Here is a 17,863-nt window from a genome sequence, read left to right as displayed (position 1 = left end):
CTTTTTCCAACTCTCTAATTTGACAGCTCCTTCCTGCAGCAGGCCGACCAGAACTTTACACAGTACTCCAAAGTGGCCTCACCAATGTCCTATGCCCTCAAAATGACGTCCCAACACCTACACTCTAGGTCTAGCAGGCCAGTGTGCTCAACGTATTCCTGACCACCCCTGTCTACCTGTGATGCAACTTTCAAAGAATTTTTTACCTGAACCCCCTAGGTCTCTCTCTGTATGACAACACTACCCAGGGCCCAACCATTAACTGTATAAGTCTTGCCCTTGTTCATCTTACCAAAATGCAATGTCTTACATTTATCCAAATTAAACTCCATCTGCTACCCCTCAGCCCATTGACTCAACTGATCAATGTCCCTTTGTAATCTTAGATAATCTTCTTCACTGTCCAGTATGCCACCAATCTTGGTATCATCAACAAACTTACTAACCATGCCTCCTAAATTTTCATCCAAGTCATTTGTACAATTGACAAACAACAGTGGACCCACTACCAATCCCTGTGGAACACCACTAGTCACAGGTCTCCAGTCCGAAAAAAGAGCCCTCCACTACCACCCTCTGTTTCTCACCATCAAGCCAGTTTTGTATCCAGTTGGCAAACTCTCGCTGAATCCTATGTGGTTTAACTTTACTAACCAGTCTATCATGGGGAGTCTTGTCAAAGGCTTTACTAAAGTCCATGTAGACAATGTTATTGCTCTATCCTCGACTATTTATTGGGCATGTCCTCCAAAACCTCAATCAAGTTTGAGAGACATGATTTCCCACTCACAAAGCCATGCTGACTATCCCTAATCAGTTCTTGTCTCTCTAAATGCATGTAACTCCTATCTCTCATAATCCCCTCCTACAACTTGCCTACCATTGATGTCAGACTCACAGATCTATAGTTCCCAGTTTTCTCTTTACTGCCTTTCTTAAGTAAAGGCACAACATTAGACACCCTCCAGTCCTCCGGTAGCTCACCCATGGCTGTAGATGATACAAATATTTCAGCTACGGACCCCTCGATTTCTTCTCCAACTTCCCACAATGTCCTGGATTACACTATCAGATCCTGGAGATTTATGTTTTTTAAGATCTTCAGCACCTTCTCTTCTGTAATGTGGACTGTTTTCAATATTTATTTCCCCGAGTTCCTTAACCTTCATGTCTTTCTCCTCAGGAAATATTGATACAAAAATATGAATTTAGTATCTCTCCATCTCCCATGGTTCTGTGTACAGAGAAACCTCGTTGATCTTTAAGGGGCCCTATTCTTTCCATAGTTACTCTTTTGCTCTTAGAATTTCTTTGGATTATCCTTAACTTTATCTGCCAAGGTTATCTCATATCCTCTTTTTGCTCTTCTGATTTCCCTCTTAAGAGTGTTCCTACATCCCTTGTGCTCTTCAAGAGGTTCATTGATCCCAGTTGTCTATACCTAACATATGTCTCCTCCTTGTTCTTAACCAGAACTCAATATATTTATTCATCCATTGTTCCCTATTCCTCCCAGCCTTGTCCTTCACTGTAACAGGAACATACTGCCTCTGAATTCTCATTATATCATTTCTGAAAGCACCCTACTTGCCAGTCATCTCTTTACCTGCGAACAGTCTACTCCACTCAAATTCTGAAAGTTTCTATCTATGCCATCAAATTTGGCCTTATTCCAATTAAGAACTTTAACTTCTTCCATAAGTATTTTAAAATACAATTATGATCACTAGTCTTTGAATGTTATTTTGAATCTAAATATGGAGAGTTTCCAGGTATCCCAAGTCCAGTGTTATCATCATGAACAGTAAGTAGCCAATCACAATGAAGTAGCCTCATAGATAGCAAGCCTGGAGGTATGATGCACAAGCTCGTGCACCTAGACAAGTCTTCACAGAAATAGAAAAAGAAATAGAGTTTCAGGTATCCTGAAAGAGTTATATCTCTCCCACCAGCCGCTTTTAGAAATCATTAGACGACTCCTGGAAGTGCGTCTCATTCTGACTGAAGTCATTTGAATGTGGAAATGTTGGTAGGCCCAACTGAAACAGGCAAAAAAAAATTGTTATGGTGCCTGAAACCTGGTTATTTGTGTTGAATCCTGCAATTTTTTTGACAAATTAATTTTAAGGATTAAGAAAATGTGTGTATAAAAGCTAGTGATTTCAAGCAGGTGTCAAAATCAAGGGAAGAAAAGTTGAATTGAAGAGAAAAAAATAGAAGTATGAACAAATTGTAAAAATTTATATTTTACATTATTTCTGAAGGTGTAACTTTGGTTTTCAGGAATTCTTCTTTCATTTTCAGTAACTGTTGTATATGGTGAAAACTCAGAGTCCATAGAACATAGAACGTTACAACACAGTACAGGCCCTTCAGCCCTCGGTGTTGCACCGACCTGTGAAAATAAACTGATGCCCGTCTAACCTACACCGTTTCATTATTATCCATATGTAGGTCCAATGCCTAATTAAATGCCCTTAACTTCGACGAGTCTACTACTGTTGCAGGCTGGTCATTCCCTACTACTCTTTGAGTAAAGAAACTACCCTTTATATCTGTCCTAAATCTATCATCCCTCAATTGAAAGCTTTTCCCCTCCTGTTAGCCTTTACCACCTGAGGAAAAAGGCTGTCACTGTCCACCCTATCTAACCCTCTGATCATCTTATATGTCTCGATTAAGTCACCTCTCGACCTTCTTCTCTCCAACGAAAACAGCCTCCGTTCCCTCAGCTTTCCCTAATAAAACCTTCCTTCCGTACCAGGCTACATCCTAGTAAATCTCCAAAGCTTCCACATCCTTCCTATAATGCAGTGGCCGGAACTGCACGCAATGCTCCAGGTGCGGCCTTACCAGTATCTTGTACAGCTGAAGCATGACCTTGCGGTTCCAAAACCTAATCCCCCTACCAATAAATGCCAACACACCGTATGCCTTCTTAACAATCCTATCAACCCTAGGTGGCAACGTTCAGGGATTTATGCACCAGGACATCAAGACCTCTCTGTTCATCTACACTGCCAAGAATTTTACCATTAGCCCAGTACTCTGCATTCCTGTTATTTTTTCTGAAGTGAACTACCTCACACTTTTCCACATTAAATTCCATTTGCCACTTCTCAGCCCAGCTTTGCATCTTATCTATGTCTCTCTGTAACAGCATCCTTCAGCACTATCTACAACTCTGCCTACTTTAGTGTCACCTGCAAATTTACTAACCCATCTTTCTACGCCCAGCAGTGGCCCCAAAACAGATCCTTGTGGCACACCACTGGTAAACGATCGCAAGGATGAACATTTCCCATCAACTACCACCCTCTGTCTTCTTTCAGCTAGCCAATTTCTAATCCAGTCCACTAAGTCACCTTCAATCCAGAAATTCCATATTTTGTGCCATAGCCTACCATGTGGAACCTTCCCAAACACCTAACTGAAGTCCATATACACCACCTCCACTGCTTTACCTTCATCCACCAGTTTTGTCACCTTCTCGAAGAACTCAATAAGGTTAGTGAGACACGACCTACCCTTCACAAAACCATGTTGACTATCCCTAATCAAATTACTCCTTTCCAGATGATTATACATCCTATCTCTTATAACCTTTTCCAACATCTTACCCACAACCGAAGTAAGGCTCACTGGCCTATAGTTAACAGGGTTGTCCCAACTCCCCTTCTTAAAAAAGGGAACAACATTTGCTAACCTCAAGTCTTCTGGGACTAATTCTGTTGACAATGATGACATGAAGACCAAAGCCAAAGGCTCAGCAATCTCCTCCCTGACTTCCCAGAGAATCCAAGGATAAATCCCATGAGTCTTATCTATTTTCAGATCTTCCAAAATTGCTAAAACCTCCTCTTTGTCAACCTCAGTCCCATCTAATTTTGTAGCCTGTACCTCCGTATTCTCAATAAAATTGCCTTTTTCCAACCTGAATACTGACGAAAAGTATTCATTAAGTGCTTCCGCTCTGACCTCAGATTCCACACACAACCTTTCACTACTCTCTTTGATTGGTAATATTACCTTCTGTATTTATGTTGACTATCAGGTATTTGGACTCACATAGCAGCAGAATTAGAAGAATTCGTTAATATCCTCAAGAATCATGACAACTGCATTAAAGTTAATGCTACAGTACACAAGGAAATCATTGCATTTCCTAGATACCTCAGTACTTAAAGATAAAAGGCAGAAGTTAGCCAGTTTATTTTCAAAATAACTGACAAACTCCTCCAAACCAGAAGTCTCTTTTACAGTGATTCATCTCTTTTCATAGCACCCAATGTCATTCCCCTGACTTGGCAGACCCTTTCTCTCCTTTGCCAACTTTTCTGTCCCCTTTGGAGTTCTTCTCCTTCCTTGGTGTCCCTCTGCCCCTCCCTCCCAACTTTGTTACTTTATTTCCGCATCCAGTCTCCCAGACTTGATCTTCGCTGGTTGCCATCCTGGCAACACATCCACCCTCTGGCCAGCCAGGTCAACTTAATCTCCAAGCCCTGATCTTGGAAGACCTTTCTATCCCTCGGACATGACCTTACCAGCCTCACTCCCTGGTCACTGGTCTCAGCAGTCTGGCATCTTGCCTCCCACAAATGCACCCATAAGCGACATCTAAACAGGCAGGCTTCCTCACTGCCAGCAATTACATCTATACTGCTGCACTCCTGCGTTTACTGCTGAAAGGTTCATACTGAGCATTAGAGCACCAAACATGGAAAAGAACCAGCTAGTCATTGGAGTAGTGGCATCTTAAGGATTCTGTCCATTCTATCTCTATGGATTTCTTCTATGACTGAATTGCCTTTGGAGGTCCTGGAGACAAAATCACTGAGTAATATTGCACAACCTTCCCACCCTCAGTCTCACCCAATGTATTTTGTGAGTTAATATGTCACTAAGAGGGGAATTTGCAATTGGTGGTGTTCCTGTGCATCTAGTCCCTTTGTTCTTTTAGGTGGTCGAGACACAGGTTTGAAGGTCCAGTTAAATAAGGCTCAGTGAATAGCTGGAGTGAATAAGACCATAAGGCATTGGAGCAGAAATTAGACCATTCACCCCATTGAGTCTGCTCTGCCATTCAGTCATAGCTGATAAGTTTCTCAAACCCATTCTGCTGCTTTCTGCCCGTAACCTTTTATTCTCTTGATACTCAAGAACCATCTATCTCAGTCTTAAATATACCAATGACCTGGCCTCCACAGCCTACAATGAATTCCATAGATTCACCCATCTCTGGCTGAAGAAGTTTCTCCTTATCTCCGTTTTAAAAGGTCTTCCCTTTACTCTAAGGCTGTGCCCTTGGGTCCTAGTCTCTCCTACCAATGAAAACATCTTCCCAACATCCACTCTGTCCAGGCCATTCAATATTCTGTATGTTTCAATTAGATCCCTCCTTATTCTTCTCAACTCCATTGAGTATAAGCCCAGAGTCCTCAAATATTCCTCAAATGTTAAACTTTTCATTTCTGGGACCATTCTCATGAACTTCCTCTGAACTTCCAGGGTCAGTACATCCTTCCTGAGATGTAGGGCCCAAAACTGCGCACAGTACTCCAAAGAGGTTTGACCAGAGCCTTATAGAGCCTCAGAAATACATCCCTGCTTTTATATTCAACTTCTCTCAAAACAAATGCCATCATTGCATTTGCGTTCCGAACTACTGACTCAACCTGCAGGTTTACCTTGAGAGAATCCTGGACTAGAACTCCCAAGTCTCTTTGCACTTCAGACTTCTGAATTTTCTACCCATTTAGAAAATAGTCCATGCCTCTATTCTTCCCACAAAAGTGCATGACCTCACACTTTCCCACATTGTACTTCATCTGCCACTTCTTTGCCCATGCTCCTAACCTGCCCAAATCCTTCTGCAGCGTCGCCGCCTCCTCAATGCTACCTGTCCCTTTGTATCATCTGCAAACGCAACCAGAATATCCTCAGTTCCTTCATCTATATCGTTAATGTATGAAGTAAAAAGTTGTGGTCTCAACACTGAGCCTTGCAGAACACCACTTGTCACTGACTACCATCCTGAGAAGGACCCTTTTATCCATACTCTCTACTTTCTACCAGACAGCCAAACTTCTACCACCTTGCCCCTACTACCATTGGCCCTTATCTTACTCAGTAACCTCCTATGCGACACCTTGGAAAAAGCCTTCTTGAAGTCCAGGTAGATAACATCTATTGGGTCTCCTTGGTCTAACCTGCTCATTACTTCCTCAAAGAATTCTCACAGATTTGTCAGACATGACCTGTTCTTTAAGAAACCATGTTGACTTTGTCCTATTTTACCATACAGTACCAAGTATTCAGAAATCTCATCCTTCACAATGGATTCCAGGATCTTATCCATGACCGAGGCTAGGCTAATCAGTCTGTAATTTTCCTTCTTTAGCCTTACTCCCTTTTTAAACCAGGTGTCATGTTTGTGATTTTCCAGTTCTCTGGGATCCTCTCTGATTCTAGCAATTCCTCCACTATCTCTTCAGCTATCTCTCTTAGAACTCTGGGGTGTCGTCCATCTGGTCCAGGTGATTTATTCACCTTCAGGCCATTCAGATTTTCCAGCACCTTATCCTTGGTGATGGCCACCATACTCAGCTCTGCCTCCTCACTCTCTTAAATTTTTCAGATATTACTCGTGTCTTCTACCGTGAAGACTGACACAATGTAATTATTCAGTTCCTCGGCCATTTGCTTGTTCCCCACTACTATCCCTGCAGTGTCATTTTCCAATGGCCCAATGTTCACTTTTGCCTCTCAAAAAGCTCTTACAGTCTTCCTTTATATTACTGGCTAATTTACCCTCATCTTTAATCTTCTCCCTCCTTATTTCCTTTTTTGTTGCCCTCTGTTGGTCTTTGTAAGCTTCCCAATCCTCTGATTTCCCACTGCCCTGCACCACATTTCTTGCTTTCCTTTTTGCTTTTATGCTATCCCTGACTTCCCTCGTCAGTCATGGTTGCCTCATCCTCCTTGTACCATGCTTCTTTTTCATCGGGATGAATCTCTGCTGTGTCTTCCGAATTACTCTCAGAAGCTCCTGCTATTGCTGTTCCACTTTCTTATCTGCTAGGCTCCTCTCCCAGTCAATTCTACCGAGCTCTTGCCTCATGCATATGTAGTTGCTTTTATTCAGCTGTAATACTGTTACCTTTGATTCTACCTTCTCTCTCTCTCAAATTAAAGTAAATTCAATCATATTATAATCACTGCCGCCTCAAGGGTCCTTCACCTTAAGCTCTCTTATCAAATCTGTCTCATTGCACAACACTAAGTCCAGTATTGTTTGTTCCCTAGTAGGCCCCACAATAAGATGCTCCAAAAAGCCATCTCACAGACATTCCACAAATTTCTTTTCTTGCAATCCACTACCAACCTGACTTTCCCCAGTCGGCCTGCGTAGTGAAATACCCCATGATCACTGTAACTTTGCCTTTCTTGCACATCTTTCCTGAATTCTGGTGTATCTTACGCCTCAGCTCCTGGCTACTATTTGGAGGCCTGTACATAACTCCAACTATGTTTGTTTTTCACCTTTTACAGTTCCTCAATTCTACCCACACAGATTCTACACCATTTGACCCCATTTGTTTCTTACTATTGATTTAATATAATTTCTTACTAATAAAGCAACTCCACCCCCTCTGCCCACCTACCTATTTTTTCTGATAGGATGTATATCCTTGAATATCCAGCTCCCAATTGTGATTCCCTTGCAGCCAAGTCTCTGTGATGCCCACCATGTCATACTGCCAATTCCAATTTGCTCCACAAGCTCATTTACCTTATTCCTTATACTGCATGCATTCAGATATAACACCTTCAGTTCTGTATTAACCTCTCAGTCCCTCTTCTCATTGTCATTCATTTGTCCAGTATGCTTGAAGTTTGGTTGCTAACCCTTTCCCTCCACTCTATCCTATTTGTCTCTGTGCTGGAGATTTTAATAACCTCTCCTGAGTTCTACACTCTTATCTTTAATTGAAGTTACTATGTGTCAGTGGTTGAGGGAGTGAATGTTGAAGGTGCCAATCAAGTAAGCTGCTGTGTCCTGGATGGTGTCAAGCTCTTGACTGTTGTTGGAGCTGCACTCAAGAAAGTGCAGAGTGTTCAATTGTAGATTGTGGATACATTTTTGAGTCTGGAAATTAGTTGCTCACCACAGAAGTCCCAGTCTCTGCAGTCACTTTATATAGCTGGTCCAGTTCAGATTCAGTGTTGATAATACCATTGAATATGAATTGGCAATTAGATTTTCTGATGTCTATGTGGGATCAGAATAACATTCAGATCGGTGATTGGTAAAATAGCCTTTTATTCATCAATCACAGCACAAGTTCGAGGCAGCAATAGAATCCCAAAATATAGTTCTTAGAAGAGCGTCGTTATACAGAGTTCTTACACATATTAAAATTCCATTACTGTGGTGTTACATTGTTTTATCCATAGTACACAAAGGTTTGAAAGACTTCTGTCCTGGGATTCAGAAGATGCATTGAAATGTGCTAAATGCTTGCTGTTGCTTCTGATGGGATGTCTGTCTTTCATTATTAGGAGGTATTAGCCCTTTTGTCTTTTAAGTTAGTAAGTGTTAGTAAAAATACTAGGTCTATTTGCTCTAAATAAGATGAAAATTGTACTTGTACTTAATAAAAGAATAAAGGATATTAAACTGATTACTGCAGCTGGGTTGTGAGATTTGTTTACTATTTACCAGTGTGAGTTTCATTCATTCATGCAATTTCATGGAAGCGCTGTTTTGCCATTTAGTTTCTTAAAGGGATAAAGGCCTAGTTAAAAGGTATTTAACAGGCACAGGCTATTTGGGGAATCTATTCAGGTCCAGGAGATGGTTCGTAAGGGCTGAATTAATATTATAATGTTTCATGAAGACTTGATGGGGATGGTATTGTTCTGTATGCTGCACTTATTCAGAGGTAAACCCTGCTTGTAGGAAGGGCTGATAAAGTGTGAAAATGCCGTAATGGGTTTGAAAGGGTTGTTTTGATTAGGAAGGGTTGTTTTAAATTTGGATAGTAAAATATGCTCCAGAACCGCAGTTTTATGAATGAATGAATAAATGAAACTGTGTTAAAGTAAATGGGTTAGTAAAGGGTTAGAAATGAATGAATGGAAACCCGGTATTAATGAATATAGCGCATGGATGCGCTGAAAGACCTGGCCAACATACAGGCTTGGGTTGATAATTTTAATATCTTACGAGTGTCAAGATATACTGAACGTAGAATCATACAGCACAGAAACAGACCCTTCAATCCAACCAGTCTATGCCAAACATAATCCTAAACTAAAGTAGTCCCACCTGCCTGCTCCTGGCCCATATCCTTCCAATTCATGTCCTTACTTAAATATCTTTTAAATGTTGTGTCTGTGCCCACATCCACCACTTCCTCAGGAAGTTCATTCCACATGTGAACCACCCTCTGTGTAAAAAAAATTGCCTCTCATGTCTTTTTTAAATCTCTCTCCTCTCACCTTAATAATGTGCCCTCTTGTCTTGAAAGCCCCTATCCCAACGAAAAAGATACCTACAATCAACCCTGTCCAAACTCCTCATTTTACAAACTCCTTTAATGTCACCTCTCAACCTCCTACAATCCAGTGATAAAGTCCCAGCGTATCCAGCCTTTTTTTTTTGTAACTCAAACCTTCCATTCCAGGCAACATCCTGGTAGATCTCTTCTGAACCCTCTCCAGCTTAATAATATCCTTCCTATTACTGGGTGACCAGAACTGCACACAGTACTCCAGCAGAAGCCTCATCAATATCCTGTAAAACCTCAACATGACTTCCCAACTACTGTACTCAAAGGACTGAGCAATGAAAGGAAGTGTGCTAAATGCCTTTTTAAACACCCTGTTTATGTATGACACAAACTTCAAAGAATTATGTACCTGAACCACTAGGTCCCTATGTTCTACAATACTACCCATCTTACATCATCAGGAAGCATCCTGTATATCTGGCCTTACCACAGAGGGGTGATTATTGATGAAGCAATAATGGGCCTCGGATGCAACCCAGGGAAAATCATAGAAGCCTTACAGAATCATCGAATTATGGGCAGCACAGTGGCTCAGTAGTTAGCACTGCTGCCTCACGGCACCAGGGACCCGGGTTTGATTCCAGCCTTGGAAGACTGTCTGTGTGGAGTTTGTACATTCTCCCCATGTCTGCGTGGATTTCCTCTGAGTACTCCGGTTTCCTCCCACAGTCTATAAATGTGCAGATCAGGTGAATTGGCCATGCTAAATTGCCCATAGTGTTCAGGGATGTGTAGGCTCGGTGCATTAGTCAGGGATAAATATAGGGTAGGGGGAATGGATCTGGGTGGGTTACTCTTCGGAGGGTTGGTGTGGATTTGTTGGACTGAAGGGCCTGTTTCCACACTGGATTCTATGGCTGGGCCTCGGGTGCAGCCCTAGGGAGAGGCAGTGGCATAGTGGTCATATTGTTGGACAAGTATTTCATACCCCAGATCAATTTTTTAGGGAATGGGTTTTGAAGCCCACCATGGCAGATGATGAAATTCACATTCAGTAAAAGAAATCTGGAGTAAAAAGCTGGCCTAATGACAACTGTGTCAATCATGGTTAAAAACCCATCCGGTTCACTAATGTCCTTTAGGGAAGGAAATCTGCTGTCATTTACCTGCTCTGCTGTATGTGTGACTCCAGACCAACAACAATGTGATTAACTCTGAACTGACCTCAAAGCAGTTGTGATGGGAAGTAAATACTAGCCTAGCCAGCAATACCCACATCCCACCAATGAATTATCTTTTTAAAAATCTGTTGAAATTACGTCTTAGTACAGAGGTGATTGGTGTGCAGTCGCCACCATCAAGCTTTATGTTAGGCATGATAATAATCAGTCAAAAGTTTTTTGGTCTCCTTGATGCCACATTTGTCAAATGTTACCTTGATATCAAGGGCTGTCACTCTCACTCTCTCATGAATCTCTTAAATTCAGCTCTGTTGTTCATGTTTAGACCAAGGCTGTATTGAGGTGTGGAGCTGAATGACCCTTTCAGAAGTCAAACTGAGCTAAATAAATGTCACTTGATAGCAATATCAATGTCTCCTACTATCACTCTGCTGAATTTGACAGTAGATTGATGGTGCAAAAATTAGCTGGATTGGATTTGTCCCTCTTGTTGTGGGCAGAACATACCTGGACAACTTTTCATTTTGTTGGTAAGGATCCAGCGTTGTTGTGGCTGTACTGGAATAGCTTGGCTAGGTAGACAGCTGCTTAATTTGTACTGAATCTATTTCTTTTGGCATTGTGGTTGTGTAACACAATATGGTATTTGCATGCCTTCCAATTTAGATAGTGTTTATAAATGAAAGAACAGAAGAAGTCTTCTGCTATCATTCAGTAAGATCAAGGCTGAACTTGGACATCAATTGCATTATCCTGCCATTTCTGTGACCATTGATTCTCTTGGTGCACCATTGATCTTAGTCTTGAATGTACTCGATGTATGTGCATCTGAAACCTTCTCGCATAGGGATTTCCAATGATTCGCAGCACCCTAAGGGGTAGAAATTTCTCCTCATCTTATTTATGCTTGACTGACCCCATTTTGATATTAGGAGACAGTGAGGTCTGCAGATGCTGGAGATCAGAGTTGAGAGTGTGTTGCTAGAAAAGCACAGCAGGTCAGGCAGCATTCGAGGTGCAGGAAAATCGACGTTTCGGGCTGGAGCCTTCATTCCTGATGAACACTCAGCCCGTTTTGATATTGTGTGCCTTCATTCCAGACTCTGCAGCCTGAGCAAACATTCTCCATTTGATCAAGCCCTATCTGAATTTTATGTTTCAACTGGTTCACTTCTAATTCTTGTAAACTGCAGCACTTATTGCTCCATTCTACTTAATCTCTCCTCACAGGACTAGCCTCTCATTCCAAGAATCAATCTAACGATCTTTGCTGCAGCCCTGTAAAATTCACTATATTCTTCCTTCAGTAAGGAGGTCAAAACTGTATGCAATTATATAGTTATAAATTCATCAAAGCCCTGTATAATTACAGCAGGAGTATTCCACCCACCTGACCCAGCCCTCTAGTATGAAGGCTAACATATCATTTTCTTACGTATTGCTTGCAACACCAGCATGTGAACTTTCTGTGATTCACCCAAATCTCTCTGAATACCAACATTTACAAATCTCTCCCCTTCTTAAAAATATTCTACTTTTCCATTCTACCTATTGAAGTGGATATACTCCATCTGGCACATTCTTGTCCAATCATTCGATCTCTTTTTGCACCCTCTTTATGTGAACCTCACAGCTTACTTTGCTACCAAGATTTATATCATTCTCAAACTTGCATGTGTTGTACTTAGTACCTTGTGCTTTCAGATAGAAAAATGACAGTTTCTAGTAATGTATCTCAGGTAGTCAAGTGAAAACACCAGTTGACATTTTGGTTATACATCCTTCACCAAATTGTGCATCTGATCTATTTTTGTGTGAATCTTACTGTGGGTGAAAGGGTTTGAGACAGTCCTTGTTCAAGCAAGAGCAGAACTAACCAGCTAACCTAATGACTTGAAATAATAAGTATACTTAAAAGTAGGGCGGTGGGTATTTGGAACTGGATTCCTGAAAAAGTGGTGGAAGCAGATCCTTAAACATTTTTAAGATAGAGATGGTTAGATTCTTGTTAAGCAAAAGAGTTAAAAGTGTCAGAGTTAGGAGGGAATATGAATTTGAGGTAAAGATCACATTGGCTGTGATCTTAGTAAATGATGAAGCAAGCTGAATAGCCTCTGATTCTTGTTCATGTGTGTGTATCACATAAAATACATCATCCAATATTGAATTGAGTTAAAGGAAGAAAAGGTCTCCAGAGAATATCTCCTTTTAAATAGAAAAAGCTCCACATACCAAAATTAGTTTTGTAAGCCAGTTTCAGTGTTGTCTTGGAAATCTTTGGATGGGAGATCCCTTCCTGCCTCAGCTTTCTTTGACAAGCAACGAACATCCATGTGTGACCCATACTAAACAGAATGGGTCCACCCAATCTACTTACTACTTCAGAATTATTCTAGCATATAAAGTATAAGGTCATAAGCTTTTCCAACATTATGGTGTGATCTTCTAGAGTCAGATGGTTGCAGGCCAGTCTGAGCTTATATCCTACACAGACTCATTTAAGAGAAAGCTGGTTAAGAACTGAAAATGAAAGAAGTGAGAGATTATGCATCTAAACTGAGATGGAAGTAATGGTAGGAGGAGGGTCATGCACAACATAAGCACCATCATAGACAAGTTATGTTGAAAGAGTTGTTTCTTTGCATTAATTTCTATGTAATTCCCAATGACATGGGGTCTTCTGGCCAGTGACATTGCAACAACTATCACAAAGAGGAAGAAGACCAGATGTGACTACCTCTGCTGCCAAGATAAAAGTGCTATTTTTATGATCAACATATTCTTTTACCTTACAAAGGAGAAATATGTACAGTAAGAAGTACTCCCTTTACTCATATAACAGATTTGTCCCTCTGTGTATAATGACTGCTTTCACCATTTTTGTAGTTTAAAAATAATTACAACCATTCTTTGTGAGGCTGGAGGATGGAGATTGTAGAAAATTGTAGCTCCTTGTCCTTTAAAGGAATTTTTAACTAATTTCCAGCTGAAGGCCTGTTCAAAATGTCACCAAACCTGACTGTGGGAATCTCAAAATCATCTATTGTAGCTGTTGACATTTGATGATCTTATGAAATGATTAAACTTCACTTCAATTTAATAGGTACATGGCCCAGCTGCTGCCCACATCAGTAATTGAAGTACAAGTTCAATTCTGCACTGTGGTAATAGAACTGAAAGTGGATGCAATTGCTTAACAGCATCTCTGAAGTTTAAAATGGGTTTGAAGTAGCGAAGACACTCTTAACAATCAAATTTTCTTCAGCACTATAACTACACAAAAATTGGAAGCACATAGCAGAAATAATGGTATGGGTGGCATGTATTTAGAAGACATATAGAACAGTGAAAAGATTAGAATGAGTAACAGCAAAATAAAATGGTTCATTTGTTCACAGATTGCGAGTTCATTTCTATAACTGCTGTCACTGTGACTACTTCAGACGTGGAATCAAAGAGCTTGCACGTCATGACTCTTCACCTTGTTTAATCAGACCGGAACCAATATTTCTCAGTCCAAAAATGTAAATGTGGTAACATGGAAAGGACCTCGAGTGCAAGCCTGATTTTATAATAGTGTTTTAAAATATTATTGGTCATATATCACACTAAAATCTCCATAGTATATTTAATGGAAAATGTTATTTCATTAATAACAGTTCAAAGCAAGGTGATTGCCCTTCCTCCAACACTGAACATTAACATTTGCAGTATTTCCTATCTGAAAAGGAGATACTCCCCCAGCTTCCTAATGAGAAAGTAGCCATCTGAAGATCTGTCTTCTGTTCGACCTTTGTCAGAAAAAAATAAACAACAAGATTGACTTATCTTGTGAATCCATCTTTGAGTCCTGGTCAACAGAGAGCATTTAAATTGAGTTACTGGAGTTGTGGGTTCAGCATCCAGTTTAAGGTTGAATGCAAACACCATTCAGTACCATGAGGACTGGTTGTAAACTATGCTTATGCTTTATTTATTTTCAATCTACACCCTCACGCTGACACTGTCTGGGAAAGTAATTATGCTTTTATTAGGTTTCAACTGTACAATCTTTCACAGATTTATTTCGGTTGTATTTTTGATAAATGATAAAAGTTGCATTGTTGTCTAGGGAACTGTTTAACTTGCATTTCTCTCTGTAAAAAATCTGATTGCATTGCATTTTAAACATGTTTTTATTAAAAGAAGCAAAATATACCTCTAAAGCTGTTCTGTGATTGGGCTTATTTGCTCCCAATGTAGACATAGGCCTCACAGGCATCTAGGCAAAAGTGAGGACAGCAGATGCTGGAAATGAGAGTCGAGAGTGTGGCGCTGGGAAAGCACAGCAGGTCAGGCAGCATCCAAGGAGCAGGAGAATCGACGTTTCAGGCAAAAGCCATTCCTGATGAAGGGCTTATGCCTGAAACATCGACTCGCCTGCTCCTTGGATGCTGCCTCACAAGCATCTAATCTGATCCTGCCACAAATTTCACCAAAGCCCATGTCTTTTTTAATCTTGTCTGGCCAACATATGCCTCAGAAATGTGATTGACTCTTAACTTGCCCTATGAAATAGCCCAGCAAGCCAATCAGATATATTAAACCAATACAAAGTCGTTACAAAGTAAGGAAACCAACAGATCACCCAGCTGCACTCGAGACATCGGAACTGACAATGCCCCTGTTGAAACTGCAAAATTCCCTTATTGACATCTGGGGGCTTGTGACAAAATTGGGAGAGCTACTCCAAAGACAAGTCAAACAGCATATTCACTGAATTGTACCTTGCACACAATGTCACAGACACCACCACCAACATCTCTGGGTATGTTCTGACCCAGCAGAGGTGGTGGCACAGTGACAAACAGCTAGATAACACTGCTAGGAAAGAGTGACCCTGGGGGTTCTCAGGATTGACTTTGCAGTCAAGGAAGTCTCATAGCATCACATCAGACATAGGCAAGGAGATCTCCTGCTGATCACAACCTATTGCACTAACTAATCTAATGCACTAACTCACCAAGGTTCCTCTGATAAACCTGCAACCTTTATCACCAGAAAGACAAGGGCAGCAGATGCATGGACCACCACACCTGCAAGCTCTCTTCCAAGCCACTCACCATCCTGAAACATTTGTGGAAAGATAGCAGAGTTAATGTTCCGAGCCTAGTGACCCTTCTTCAGAACTGACAGTAGCTAGAAAAAAGTGCATTTATGTTGGTATAGTCCATCCTGTCATGGAACCTTATCAATATTCCTTCAGTATCCCTGGATCAAAATCCTGGAGCTTTCTTCCTCACAGCTTTGTGGATATCCCTGCACCCCAAAATTCAAACAGACCGCTCACCGCCATCTTCTCCAGGGCAGTTAGTATTGGGCAGGAACTGCTGGCCCCTCTAGTGTCGAGATAGGCTTCACAGGCATCTAGGCAAAAGTGAGGACTGCAGATGCTGGAAATTAGAGTCGAGAGTGTGGTGCAGGAAAAGCACAGCAGGTCAGGCAGCATCTGAAGAGCAGGAGAATTGATGTTTCAGGCAAAAACAGACTGTCCCTGAGCTGTTGGTGGAAATAAATTTTGTCAGACAAGTACGGGTACACCTTCTGAGTTCACAAAAACGAGTGATAGTGTTTCAGCATTTTGGAGAAGCCATAATCTGTCATTTAAGGGATAACAGATTAAAATAGTGTAGTTTAACTATTTGAGTAAGGCCATTGCCTGTTCAGTGTATGAGTATGGGCTGGCCATTTGGAAAATCAAATTTGGAACTTAAGATGACCTCATACAGTCCAATGAAAAGCAAACTTATGTTTAAATTCAAAAAGACAACAAGAAAAGAAATCCGGCATTACAATTAATTTTGATAAGCATCATTAATCATTTTAAACTCTGCACAATATCTCAATTCTGTACTGAAGAACTGATGAAATCACAGTTTTATTTTTATACAGCTAGATGACATTCAATTCAAGCAGAACTGTATAAATTCATATTTCACGCAATTACATCAGACTATACTGTACAAATAAGACTACATAATGTCATAAACAAATTACCTTCTGTTTAGAATAATTCAATGTTTATGACACAATAAAACATTTAAAGTGCTAGTTTATAAACCAGCAATGTTTTTCTGCACCAGCTGTTTATAAATAATTGTGGTAAAAGATAGAAAACATTTCTAATCAACTTAGAAATAACAAGCTACTACTTATAAATGGAATGTATTAGTTTCAGTTTAGCAATAATCACATTGCAGTGGATTATTCAAACAAATGAAAATGGAATTAAACCATTGTTATTTGATAGTTTGTATTATGGAGGAAAACAGATAAATATTGGTAACAATGCTGTTCTGTATGGACTATTCTTTAGATTTTAAACTACTTTCAGACAGTTCTTTTTTGTGTGAATTCTCTCTTGGATTAGGTCATATTTACTTGTCTTTACCAGCTGCTTGACTTTCCTGCTAATTATTTTGACTATTTATTTGAAGGACATAGTTGAACGCACTGATCACAACAACTGTAGCAGCCCCCAAAAATACCCAACTATCATGCTAAAGAGCTGTACGTCAGCAATTTATCTGACTCTGTGAACAATGTCGACAAAACCCAGCACAATTCCAATTCAGCCAATTGCCAGGGGCTAGATTTTGAGGCACTGTGTTGCTTGTGCAGCAGTCCCTGCCCCAACTGAAATATTGGCTGGGAGGGCCTACCCAGCCTGGGAGCTGAGTTTGACAGACTGTGGGGAAACATTGGTGGGGTGAGTATGACCTTATGCCAGAGGAGGTACCTCCAATGGGCACAGGGGAACTGCAATGGAGGTTACTCACCCGCTGTTCAACATCAGGCCGCCAGAAAAAGTTATCAGGCAACCCACTCGGCATGCATCTCCCCTGCTGTGGGTGAATAATAGCAGGGTGAGATGAGGCACTTAAGTGGGTATGACCTGGAACGAGCACGTTTCCGTACAACTCCACTACCCACTTCCAAAATTGGAGACAGTGCCTTGATGATTTTAGTGAACCCCTTCTTCCTTCAGCAAGCCCATTAGTGGGGGAAGCTTAAAATCCAGCCACACATGTCTGTTCTCAATGAACAGCCAAGTGCCGGAGGGTTTTTATTTTAGATTCCCTACAGTGTGGAAACAGGCCCTTCGGACCAACCAGTCCACACTGACCC

The 17,863-nt window shown here is 40.9% G+C and overlaps 2 protein-coding genes across 3 annotated transcripts in view; both read left to right on the top strand.

Annotated features, from left to right (window-relative positions):
* Nucleotides 1-17,863, top strand: part of LOC122550254 (contactin-associated protein-like 2) — a 2,198,962-nt gene that overhangs the window by 403,366 nt on the left and 1,777,733 nt on the right. The gene's annotated exons all lie outside the window — the stretch shown is intronic.
* The window catches only part of tpk1 (thiamin pyrophosphokinase 1), a 281,858-nt gene that overhangs the window by 258,650 nt on the left and 5,345 nt on the right, over nucleotides 1-17,863 (top strand). The window contains exon 10 of one of the 2 annotated variants that reach the window (XM_043690140.1): nucleotides 14,095-14,455. The exons of the other annotated variant lie outside the window; for it this stretch is intronic. Within the exon in view, the coding sequence (XP_043546075.1) occupies nucleotides 14,095-14,186 (92 nt within the window). The 3' untranslated portion in view covers nucleotides 14,187-14,455. Of the gene's footprint in view, nucleotides 1-14,094; nucleotides 14,456-17,863 lie in introns of those variants that run through there. 2 annotated transcript variants of the gene reach the window in all.

This window comes from Chiloscyllium plagiosum, chromosome 5 (assembly GCF_004010195.1).
Source record: "Chiloscyllium plagiosum isolate BGI_BamShark_2017 chromosome 5, ASM401019v2, whole genome shotgun sequence".
NCBI lineage: Eukaryota > Metazoa > Chordata > Chondrichthyes > Orectolobiformes > Hemiscylliidae > Chiloscyllium > Chiloscyllium plagiosum.
The sequence above is the reverse complement of the archived record's forward strand: the minus strand, read 5'-3'. Positions and strand labels throughout refer to the sequence as shown.